We start from the raw sequence: 11,945 nt of genomic DNA on the forward strand, positions 1-11,945 counted from the left end.
TACAGCATCATAGAACATCATAGCAGACCTCTCAAGTCATTCTCTGGCTTATGTGACTAAGAAGCAAGAATCTGAGACCACAGCTAAAAGGAGAAAAGAAATAGGTGGAGAATCTGGAGGACGCCTAGAAATTCCTGTTATTGATTTTTTAATCTTTCCATTTTTTTGTAAAAGTTTTATTTTTTTTAATTTATTTTATTTTTTTTTTTATTTTTGTTCTAGGCAATGGAGTTAAGTGACTTACCCAGGGTCACACAGCTAGTAAGTGTCAAGTGTCTGAAGCGGGATTTGAACTCAGGTTCTCCTGACTCCAAGGCCGGAGCTCTATCCACAGTGCCACCCAGCTGCCCCAACGTTTTATTTATTTTAAGCTTAATAGAAAATGAGAAAAGGAAAAAGGAAACATTTCCATGTACATAGCAGAACATGAGAGAATTCAATATAAAACAATAAATTTACATTTCAAGAAAGCTTATATAGTAAATACTACACATTGTTTTCAAGGCTGCCCAGCTTTGCATCTTTGTAGGTCTTCTTTTATTCTCTGCTATGTACTTTTTACTTTATTTTTTTCCCTTCCAAACTTTTCAAGTTTATTTGGAAGAACAAAAAGTCAGGAACTTCAAAGAAATCAGGAAAAAAAGAGGTAAAGGAAGCAGATTCAGTACTGTCCTCCACCCTAAAGAAAGCTACAGTTAAGTGCAGAGATATATATATATATACATATATATATATATATATATAGAGAGAGAGAGAGAGAGATATCCGTATATGTATGTATATATGCACATATATAATATATACATATACGCATATATATACAAATATACACATAACATAGATATCTATAAATACATACATATATACACATATACACTCATACACATACATGTAAGATTGTACTATGCTTGATTCCCCTTGTCATCTGATTCTCTGAAGTTGGATAGCATCTTATTTTATAAGTCCAAGTCTTTCCATTTTTGCTACATCAACCAGCTCATCATTTCCTACATCACACCAACATTCCAACCCAATCATACCCTATCCCAGAGATGGTCTATGAAAGTCTTTTCCCAATTTTCTGCATTCCTTCTACTCTTGGCTATGTAGGTTTTATTAATACAAGAAAATTTTAATTTGTGTAATCAAAATTATCCATTTTACACTTCAACAATACTCTCACCTTATAATATAGTTTAAGGTCCGAGAGTACCGAATCTGCTTCCTTTACATCTTTTTTTCCTGGTTTCTTTGAAGTTCCTGACTTTTTGTTCTTCCAAATAAACTTTGTTAATTTTTTTTCTAACTCAGTAAGATATTTTTTAATTATTTAATTGGGATGCCATTAAATAAGTAGATTAATTAGATAAAAATTGTAATTTTTTTATTATACTGACTTTACCTACTCCAAATATCTGATCTTATTTTATTTGTATAAAAAGTGTTTTATGTTTGTGTTCATACAGTTCCTGTGTCTGTATGCTCTCAGGTATTTTATACTGTCTAGTCATTTTAAATGGTCTAAAACAATGTTGAATAATTATTTGGGGCCATGCTTGTTGAGTGTAATTTCACATTCAATTCAGATTGTTTTGTGGTTGCATATGTGTTCTTCATAAGACCATACTTTTGTCTCCACATAGTCAAACTCCCACAGCAGATGGGCAGACAGGAAAAATGGCTTATTAAGGTTTTTGGAATGCTTTAAATTTTATTTTCAACTACACTACATTAGTAATGCTACAGATACTTTACTATGAATGGCAAAATATAAATTCTTTAACAAATGAATGGTTTCTTCAATGTCTTATGACTTATAACTGTGTTTTCCCTATCAATTGGTGAGTAAAACCTTTGTTCAATTTATGGCTGACTCAGATATCTACATTTTGATATCTTTGTTCAAATGTTATTTAATTTGTAAGAGAGGTAGTATGGGACAAAGTGCTGAACTTGGACCCAGGTGCACCTCGTATCCTTACTAGCTATATGATGTCGGGCAACTAACTATATCTTGTAGTATATGAAATGACAAGAAACAGAGTTCTGGCTATGAAAAAATATGTATTTGTTAATTAGACCAGCAAAATTTCAACAAATTGAAGTCACTAATCTATCTTGGAAGGAGTCTCTAGGCCACCTTAAATCTGGTGGCTTCCTTCTGACAGAAACCTTCCCTAACAAGCAAAAGGCAACTCTGATTGTTGTTCAGTCATGTCCAACTCTTTGTGACCCCATTTGAGGTTTTCTTGGCAAAGATACTGGAGTGGTTTGCCATTTCCTGCTCCATCTCATTTTATAGATGAGGAAACAGGCAAATGGGGTTAAAATGACTTGTTCAGAGTCACATAGCTAAGTAAGTGTCGGAGGTTGGATTTGAACTCAGGTCTTCCTGACTCCAGTCCAAGCATCCATTGCACCACCTAGCTGCTACTCTGACTGGTGAGGATGTGGGCTGAGGGTTCTCAATTCTTCCTGTTGTTGGGGAAGAGTGAAATCTGAGAATGTGATTAATCATGATATTCGGCATTCTCCTGTGGTCTGAGCAAGGGAATCCATTTGATCAGTATCTTCCTGGTTAAGTTTATCCTTTCCTGAGCCAGCTTGCCCCAGACTTTTAATGAAGTGAACAAGGTCACAGGAATCACTTTTGGTTTGTTTATAGAGCAGACAGAAAGGACCAGCCCAGGCCTTGGAAGAGGCAAGAATGTAATCATACTCCTTTTCTAGAAAGAGAGGTCTCTCTAAAATCTAGACTGAAAGGTATGAGTGGGTGGGTGTGGGCAGGGTGTGTGGCAGGCAGAGGGGAGAGAAAGGAATATGATCTTTTAATGCTAATAATCAAATGATATAGTTATTAAAATTAATTCCCTCACTCTTAAGCCTGAAATAATTCCTGAAGGCTAGAAGTCATAAATGGGCCATGATCTGTGTCGATGAAATCCTAGATCTGTGACATATTTTTTATGATAATAATGCTACATGTTATCTAAAAATAATGTTGCTTCTTGAAATACATAGATTTTTTTTAGTTCAGTACCATAGTTGGTGCCAAATCCTTGCTCCCTGGCAAACCCAACTTCTTGTTAGCCAAATGCTGCTTGGTATTGTGGGGTGGGGGCAGGGGCAAGGGGTGGGGTGGAGTGGAAAAAAATTCAGTCAATCTAATAATGTTACTGGCCTTTTCTGAGCCTGCTGGACACTGCCTCAGAACTTAGAACCAAATGTGGAGGGAAAGATGGGTCTAACAGGCAGAGTAGGAGGCCAGCTAGATTTAACAGGTGTGGGAAAACTTTATTGTATTGTTTGATCTGACCCTGCATGATTCAGAGACCAGACCTATTGTTTAGACACAAGATTGCTTTTATGCTTAAGTCAGGACCTAGGTTATGATGACCAAAAACCCAGTTAGATCCAAAGACTGATGCAAGGAACATGAGAAGTTTCCTCCCATTATACATCTTAAGCCACTCATATGTGTATCTCATCTGCAGACTGTCTCTGTGCTGGTTAATTAGCTGTTTACTTGTTCCTTTTTTTGAATCCTATGTAATGTGTAACCTACAGACTTTTTGGGGGAACTGGGGGTTGGGACTGGGCCTCCCCTTTTTCAGCTCTACCCTTCTGCCAGATGACATAATAAATTTCTTTCCAAATTATTTCAGTTCTGGGTTTTGTTCTTTGAGCGACTCTGAAAAAAGCCTCTGATTTCTGGTTTTAATTAGAAGGATACTTTATTCTCTGCAGGGCTGTCACAGTACACCAGATCTTTTTTTTTTTCCTTTAGGCAATCGGGGTTAAGTGACTTGCCCAGGGTCACACAGTTAGTAAGTGTCTGAGGTCAGATTTGAACTCAGGTCCTCCTGACTCCAGAGCTGGTGCTCTATCCACTGCCACCTACCTGCCCAGTGCCCCAGATATCCATCATTAAGCTCATTTCTGTAAGTCAAATCATGTTTCCAGGAGTTCCTTATTCAAATACAGATGCTTACATGAGGAGAACAATCATAGATTGTGGAGTAAGGAAAAAAAAAAACATGGAAATTATCTGTTCCAGGCCTCTTCATTTCACAGTAGTTGTCTGTCCCAATTTGTTGATCTAATAGTCACTGGACTAATTAAACCCTTACCCAGCACATTCTAGAACTACCATTCATAATTTCTTTTGAAACTTCACATTTGGCTCTATGATCCAGAGGTGTTGTCCAGTAGTTTCAATCATGTCCGACTCTTTGTGAACCCTTTGGATCTTCTTGGCAAAGACATTGGAGTGGTTTGCCATGTCCTTCTCCAGCTCATTTTATAGATGAGGAAACTGAGGAAAACAGGGTTAAGTGAGTTGCCCAGGGTCACACAGCTAGTAAATACAGAAGGTCCATATTTGAACTCGGGTATTCCTAATGCCAGTCTAGGCAATCTATCCACTGTGTCACTTAGCTGCCCCCTATTATTCAGTACAAATGATTATTTTGGTCATATTTTATCTTCCAAATATTTGTACCAGCATTACTTCATTTGATTCTTATAACAGCCCCGTGAGACACAGAGTGGTTTCTATCCCTTTTTACAGATGAACAAATTAAGGCAAAGACAAATTAAATGGCATGTCCAAAATCCCATAATAAGTTAGTGCTGGAGCCAGAACAAGAAATTAGGTCTCTTCACTGAGTCCCTTGCTCTTTCCACCAAATCTGGACATGTGTACATCTGGTACGTGTTTCTGCTGTTCCATTTCAGAAGACAAAAGTGGTATAAATTCATGGTATAATGGATAGACGAATGTCTTGAAAGTCAGCTGCCTGGTGTTTGAATCCTTTCCCTGCTTATTATTATCTGAATAATACTGAACTTTTGAGGCCTTTTCCTTTGGGGGCCTGTTTCCTTGTCTGTAAAGGAACCATCACCTCGTAGATAGAATTCTAGAGCTAGACAGGACCTTAGAGACCATTTAATTCATTTTATAGATGAGGATGCTGGGGGTGTACAACCAAGCCTTCATACACAGTAGCTTTGTTACTCTCTACACACAGAACCTCAATTGTACCCAGAGACAATTTGCATTCATGCTCTCTGTCATGATTATGGATGCTGCAATGGAATAAAAGGAAATAGTCATCTTCCTCCTTCCAGAGCCTGGAGATCCCAAGAGAAGGAATGTATTGATTCTTATTACACAGTCAGCACCCATATCCAAGAGGGCACCCACAAACACTAACACAAGCATACATTCTCTCTCTCTCTCTCTCTCTCTCTCTCTCTCTCTCTCTCTCTCTCTCTCTGTTCTCTGTGTCCTCTTTCAGTCTCTCTGTCTCTCTGTGTATCCTCCTGTCTCTTCTCTTTCTCTGTCTCTCTGTCTTTTTCTCTCTCTCTCTTACACTCACATTCATTTTTTCCCCTCTTGCTTTCTCTCTATTTTTCTCTGTCTCTCTCTGTCTATCTGTCTGCCTCCCTCACTCTTGCTCTCACCCTCCTACTCTCCACATTGTCCTGGGATGCTGACATAGCTCGTAAAATCACAGGATCACTGTCAATCTGTTTTTGGGTAGGCTGTAGGCTCCTACCCTTCCTAATCCTCCCATCACACAACTTCTTATTTGGTGTTCGTTTAGTGTTAAATGAGGGATGGCTACAGATTGTCTTTTACAGAAGTAACCCTTACTTTTTTTTTTTGGTTAGGCAATGGGGTTAAGTGACTTACCCAGGGTCACACAGCTAGTAAGTGTTATGTGTCTGAGGCCAAATTTGAACTCAGGTCCTCCTGACTATAGAGCCAGTGCTATATCCACTGCCACCTAGCTGCCCAACCCTTTACTTTCAATTCAAGATTACCAGGCAACTTTGAGTGTCTCCACTCATCATATTTCTTCCACACATCATACACTCCTAGAATCATATACACATAAACTCCTTTAGTTGAAAGGGTGTTATTTAATCTACCCCGAATCATAAATCTACCTGGAGCATAAATTGCCGTTACAATATACCTGACAAGTGGTTATCCAGCATCAGCTTGAGCAATCCCATTGATGAGAAATTTCCCTTCTTCCAAATCATTTCATTATGTTTTAGAAGGTTGCAAAGTGTTATAAAGTTCTTTCATATTGAGTTGAAATATGCAGTCCTGTAACTTCTAACTTTGGCTCCTTGCTCCAGACAATTAGATTAAATTTAATACCTCTTTTATAGGATAAAATATTTGAAGACAGCATGCGTGTTGGGGTGTATGGGGTGTTTGGGAGGACTAGCACCTCTGGTGTGAGGGCTTGCTGAGCCCTTTTTGGGGCTACTCATCCACCTTTGGTGTCCACCTGGCACTCAACTCTTACCTGCGGCTCCAAGAAGGTACAGCATATGCAGCAGCCATACCGTGGTAAAACTAGGGGGAGAGTCAGCGAGTCTGCTCCAAGCATGTGAAGACTGTCTCCAGAGGAGCAGGCAGATGAGAACAATTTTATTCCAGCAGCCACGAAGGTGGCTGAAGGCACCAGTCGTCTTCATTTTTGTTTGCCATTGGACTTCAATGACTCTGAAGGAGAGAGTGAGGCCAATGACTTTGTGTGACTCTGCCTCATTTAATTCACCCACAAGTCAATACATCACCATGTGATATCATTAGTCCTCTTTGAAAATAAAGAATGAATAACAACAACAACCTTTCCTGGGGCCTTCAACTGACATTCAGATGACAAAGTTTTGAATTTGTATGAGAAATATCATAGCAGTAATTCAATGACTCACTTCCTTTGTGAATAGGAAGTTATAATCTGTGATTTTTTTTCAGTGTGAATATTCCTTCCACCAGCACAGATTTCAGCTCCTTTTAACTACAGTAGACTATCTTCACGTGTTGTTCTGGCTGTATCTAAGGTGACCAATGTTCTTTGTGAATCTCTAAGGCTATTTCTTTACATGGGCACTTTTATGTTGCTCTGCAGACGTCTCCTTGTTAAGTCTTTATATCTCAGCGTGAGGAGGAACCTTAGAGATCACTTATTCTAAATCCTTTAATTTTACAGATGATGAAACTGAGATCCGTAGAGGTGACTTATTCAAGGTCCAAAGCTAGTTTGTGGTAGGACCAGTTAAAAGTTCTCTTGAACACAAGTCTAGCATTCTTTTTATTTTTTTGGTGAGGCAGTTGGAGTTAAGTGATTTGCCCAGAGTCACACACCTAGTGTTATATGTCTAAGGCTGGATTTGAACTCAGGTCCTCCTGACTCCAGGGCCAGAGCTCTATCCACCGCGGCACCTAGCTGCCCCCCTAGTATTCTTTTTAAAAGCAGCTAGGTGGCACCATGGATAGAGTGTTGGGCCTGGAGTCAGGAATGCCTGAGCCATATCTAGCCTCAGACACTGGGCAAGTCACTTAATCTCTATTTGCCTGTTTCCTCAACTGTAAAACAGAGATAATGACAGAACCTACTTTTCAGGGTTTTTGTGAGGATCAAATAAGATAATTGTAAAAGCTCATAGTAAAGTGCTTGGCACATAGTAGGCACTATATTAATGTTTATTCCCTTCCATTTCCCTTTCCCCTCTTCCCACTTACCCACTGTACCTGACAAGTGTGGACATGTCAGTGCTGACGTAGTTTTTTCCCTAGAGGTCAAGATAGCCAACTGGACCGCACAATGTTCTGTATTTCCTTGCTAATGATGTCAGTCACCCCAGTGAGAAATGTGCACCTCTATGTGTGTGGATTTAGGGGTGTGCAGAAAGTGATGTGCGAATTCTAGCAGTATTAGAGAGAAAAGGCACTGCAGCTGAGTCTTTGCTTCAGTAAAAGCGCCTTAGCCCTGAGGGCAAGAGATGAGGCAAGAGGCTGTGGGGGAATTTGGGTCTTTCCTCAACTGGAGGAAAAGTCAAAGGGAATGAAAACTAAGGAATGCTTTAAAAACTCTGTATCACTTAGTTGAGTTTCCAAGGAAATACTATTAATAGCATTAACACTATGACTGCTCTTCCACAGGAAGAGCATAGGTCCCGAGGGAGATGTTTGAGTAGAGCTCGTAGCTTCCTCAGAAAGTCAGTAAATGTCTTGGATTGCATTAGCCCAAAGAGAAAGCAAAAACTGAGGAAGTTGTATAGCACAGGATGAATGATGGAGGCACCAGCATTCATGACCAACACAAGAGGTACTAATCATAGTATTAGGCAGGCACCATGACCTAATGGGGCAAGTGACAGATTGAGTCCAGCCTAGTCTCAGACTGATTTGCTTAAAATACCAGATGGAATTCATTGTCTTTTGTCATCATTTGAATGGCTCATCCTATAAAGTCATTAGATATGAAGTCAGAATATCTAGGTTTAAATCTAAGCTCTGCTACCTATTAATCTACATAATCATGGATGAATCTCTGGGCCTCAGTTTCCTCATCTGTAAAATGAAAAGATTGGGCTACATGATGTCTAAAGTTTCTTTCAATTCTAAATTATATTATCTCATGAAATGAATGTAATGATATTGTGAAAGATAATATCTTTTTTAAAATCCTAATTTTATCAATGTGAATGAGTACTCCTTTCATTGATATAGACCACAATTCTTCCATGCCTTAGTCCATAGTTACATGAGTTATTGTGACCATGATAATTCACTCTCTCATGATGTATCTTCTGGTAACAAGCTACTAGGTTGCTCCTCAGATAACAGGCACACAATGTATTCCTGCTGGGCCCATATCTAGCTTGGTGGAACCTGCCAGGCTTGCACTGTCATACTGTTGATATGACAAGATTGCCTCCATGCCATGATATAAGAACAATGTATGGTTCAGAAGAATAATCAAATGAATCTTTAATTTCATCCCTATGGGCATTCCCACCAACAATACAGATTACAATATATCCATGCCTGTCCATTCTCTGCAACCCATCCATGGCTTCCCATAAATTCACCACATGGAATCTATTAAACATATTGAGGACTATCCTCATGTTCTCCTGAGATCATGTGGTTAATAACGTGTGGAACACATGAATGCCTGTCAGTCATCTTTCACTCTTGCTACGTGATAGAGTCAACTTCTCTGAGGGTCAGGTGTTTCTTTGATTGCAATCTTTGCACTTCTCCTGTATAATCTTTAAAATGCCCTTCAGTTCTTTGGAAGCTGTAGTTTCCTTTGGCTTACAACTATATATCACTTGAAATATATTGGTGTTAAAAATGGGCCTTGGGATCATTAAAAGAATCTTGAATCTTCCAAAAACCAATCTGACCCACTCTCCTCCTCCTATTAAATTATAAGTCTAATTAATTTTCCATTTGCAATGTCTAAGTGATGGACAAACTTTGTAATTTGTCCATGAGACTGTATATCATGGTCAGGACATTAGACATTCTTCATTCACTTCATTCTTCTTGTGTGGATAGTTAAGCCAAATTCACTCCCGTTCAGTTCTTTCTCACCTCTCACCTAGACAATTATAATAGCCTCCTAATCGGCCTTCCTGTCACTGATGTCTCCTTTCCACACAGCTACCAAACTCATATTCTTAAAGCTATCTAATGCCCATTGTCTGTAATGTAAAATGCAAACCATGGTTTGCTTTCAAAGTCCTTTATAATCTGGTTCCAACTTATCTCTTCAGACATTTCACATTACTCCTCACCATGCACTCTATATTTCAGCCATACTGTCCTATTTGGTATTCTTTGCACATAACAATCTATCTCCTGCCTCAGTGACATTCTATGAGTTATTCTCTAGGCCTGGAATGTTCATACATATACATATACATATACATATACATATACATATACATATACATATACATATACATATACATATACATATACATATACATATACATATACATATACATATACATACACATACACATACACATACACATACACATACACATACACATACATATACACATACACATACACATGCACATACACATGCACATGCACATGCACATACATATACACATACACATGCACATACACATGCACATGCACATGCACATGCACATGCACATGCACATACACATACACATACACATACACATACATATACATGTACACGTACATGTACATGTACATATATACATATACATATATACACATGTTCATACATATACATGTACATATATACACACATATATGTGCGTGTGTGTACATGTTTTTCGGTTCATTTTCTAAAATTTTTATGTATTTTATTCTGGACTTAATAAATAGAAAAACCATTTCCATAACATAGTAGAATAGGGAAAAAAAGATGATTGTAAATGAAACCGCAAATCTTTTATGTACTGCTTGCTATTCCTTTTAAATATATAATAAATTTATCATGTAACTTTTTCTTTTCCATTGATTAAGTCTTCATCTAAAAAATTGATTAGAACTTTAATTTAGTCAGTGTGGCTGGTGGAAGATGAAATTACTTAGGAAACAAGGGTTTGATCTTCTGATCAAATATGATCTTCTGATTAAATATAATAAACTGATCGTATCAGTTTATTAAGTAATTCATGTCAATTGCTCAACAAACTGGGACTAGATCATCTCAGCTTAGGCCTGGACCCTAATTACAGGGGGAGACAGATTTTTATGCATTAGAAACAATTAATCAAAAAAGACTAATTAATTAAAAAGAAACAAGATGACATTAGGCAATCTAATTTCTAATTGGATGAAAGATTAGGGACTTTCAAAGTTGGGAAAGGAAGAGCAAACAGGCAAAATTCCCTGAATAAGAAAAGGAAGGATCCCACTCACCCCAAGTGTCTGTAAACAGTAAAAGGAACATAGAAACAATAACTGATTGGTCAGTATGAGGGCCACTTTTCAGATAAGATATATGTGTTGCTTCCTTTACTTAAAAATAATCACATTTTGGGGTTTCAAACATACTACAAATACCTGATAGTTGACTCATATTAATGTATTGAAGTTGCATCTTTAAACCACCCTATACATTTTCATAATTTTTATAAGTGATAACCAAAATTTTTTAAATGAAAACGCAGTCTTTAGTATATTAAACTTATTATTATTATCATGTTTTAAAACAACATATACTTCATTAAATACTTAATAGCTTCCAAACATTTATTCATCACATTTATTTATTATTTTATCCCATTAAAAAATTCAATTAATAATCTAATAGCATCCAGATTAAAAAAAAAGTTGTTTTTCTAACAGTGTTTCTGATACAATGGTTTTCTAAATTTCACAATATAAGAAAAATTTAAAAATACAATAATAGCATACACAAGCATTTAAAACATGAAATAAAACTTATTACCAGTTAGATGATATCAATTCAATCAAACACATTTCAAAATTATCCTACATACAAAATCATTAATCTTACTACCTAGCATTTTATACTAATCACATCTGAAACCGACTTTAGAGTTATCAAGTATGGAATAATTACATTCAATTAAAGAAATAAAAATAATAATAATAGCCAACATTTATGTAGTGCTTACCAAATGTCAGTCACTGTACTGAGCAATTCACAATCATTATATCAATTTGATTTTTATAATAACTCTGAAAGGTGGGTACCATTATTATTTTCCTCTTTACAGATCAGAAAACTGAGGCAAACAGAGATATGATAACTTGCTTACAATCACACAGCTAATAAATTTCTAAGACCAGAATATAACTCATTTCCCAGCATTTTTTTCCCTAGCACCTTTATTTGGGAATCTGATCTGAGGTGAGAGGGGTTAACAGGGACAGAAAGTGAGGGGCTAACAGGGTCAGAAAGTGAGAGCCTCTGAACTGGGGTGGGAGGGGCTGAGGGGGTGTCTGATTTAAATAAACTTTTCTCTTTTCCTGGTCAAGGAAATGTTAACAAGAGGCAGCTATTTATGTTTCCAATAATTTTTTTTTGTGAGGCAATTGGGGTTAAGTGACTTGCCCAGAGTCACACAGCTAGTGAGTGTTATGTGTGTCTGAGGGTAGATTTGAACTC

At 37.4% G+C, this 11,945-nt stretch overlaps 1 protein-coding gene across 7 annotated transcripts in view; it reads left to right on the plus strand.

Annotated features, from left to right (window-relative positions):
• CD200 (CD200 molecule) overlaps positions 1–3,659 on the plus strand; it is a 47,187-nt gene extending 43,528 nt beyond the window's left edge. For 4 of the 7 annotated variants that reach the window (XM_021007160.2, XM_021007157.2, XM_021007163.2 and 1 more), the window contains one exon: positions 223–3,659. Coding sequence is in view for 4 of the 7 variants with exons in the window: in XM_021007157.2 (XP_020862816.1) it covers positions 223–239 (17 nt within the window). In the remaining 3 variants the exon portion in view is untranslated. Of the gene's footprint in view, positions 1–5 lie in introns of all 7 variants that reach the window. The other 3 variants (XM_021007158.2, XM_021007159.2, XR_002328322.2) reach the window with 2 other exon arrangements.
• Positions 3,660–11,945: the final 8,286 nt, after the last annotated feature.

Source organism: Phascolarctos cinereus, unplaced genomic scaffold (assembly GCF_003287225.1).
Source record: "Phascolarctos cinereus isolate Bilbo 61053 unplaced genomic scaffold, phaCin_HiC Scaffold_726;HRSCAF=1367, whole genome shotgun sequence".
Classification (NCBI taxonomy): domain Eukaryota; kingdom Metazoa; phylum Chordata; class Mammalia; order Diprotodontia; family Phascolarctidae; genus Phascolarctos; species Phascolarctos cinereus.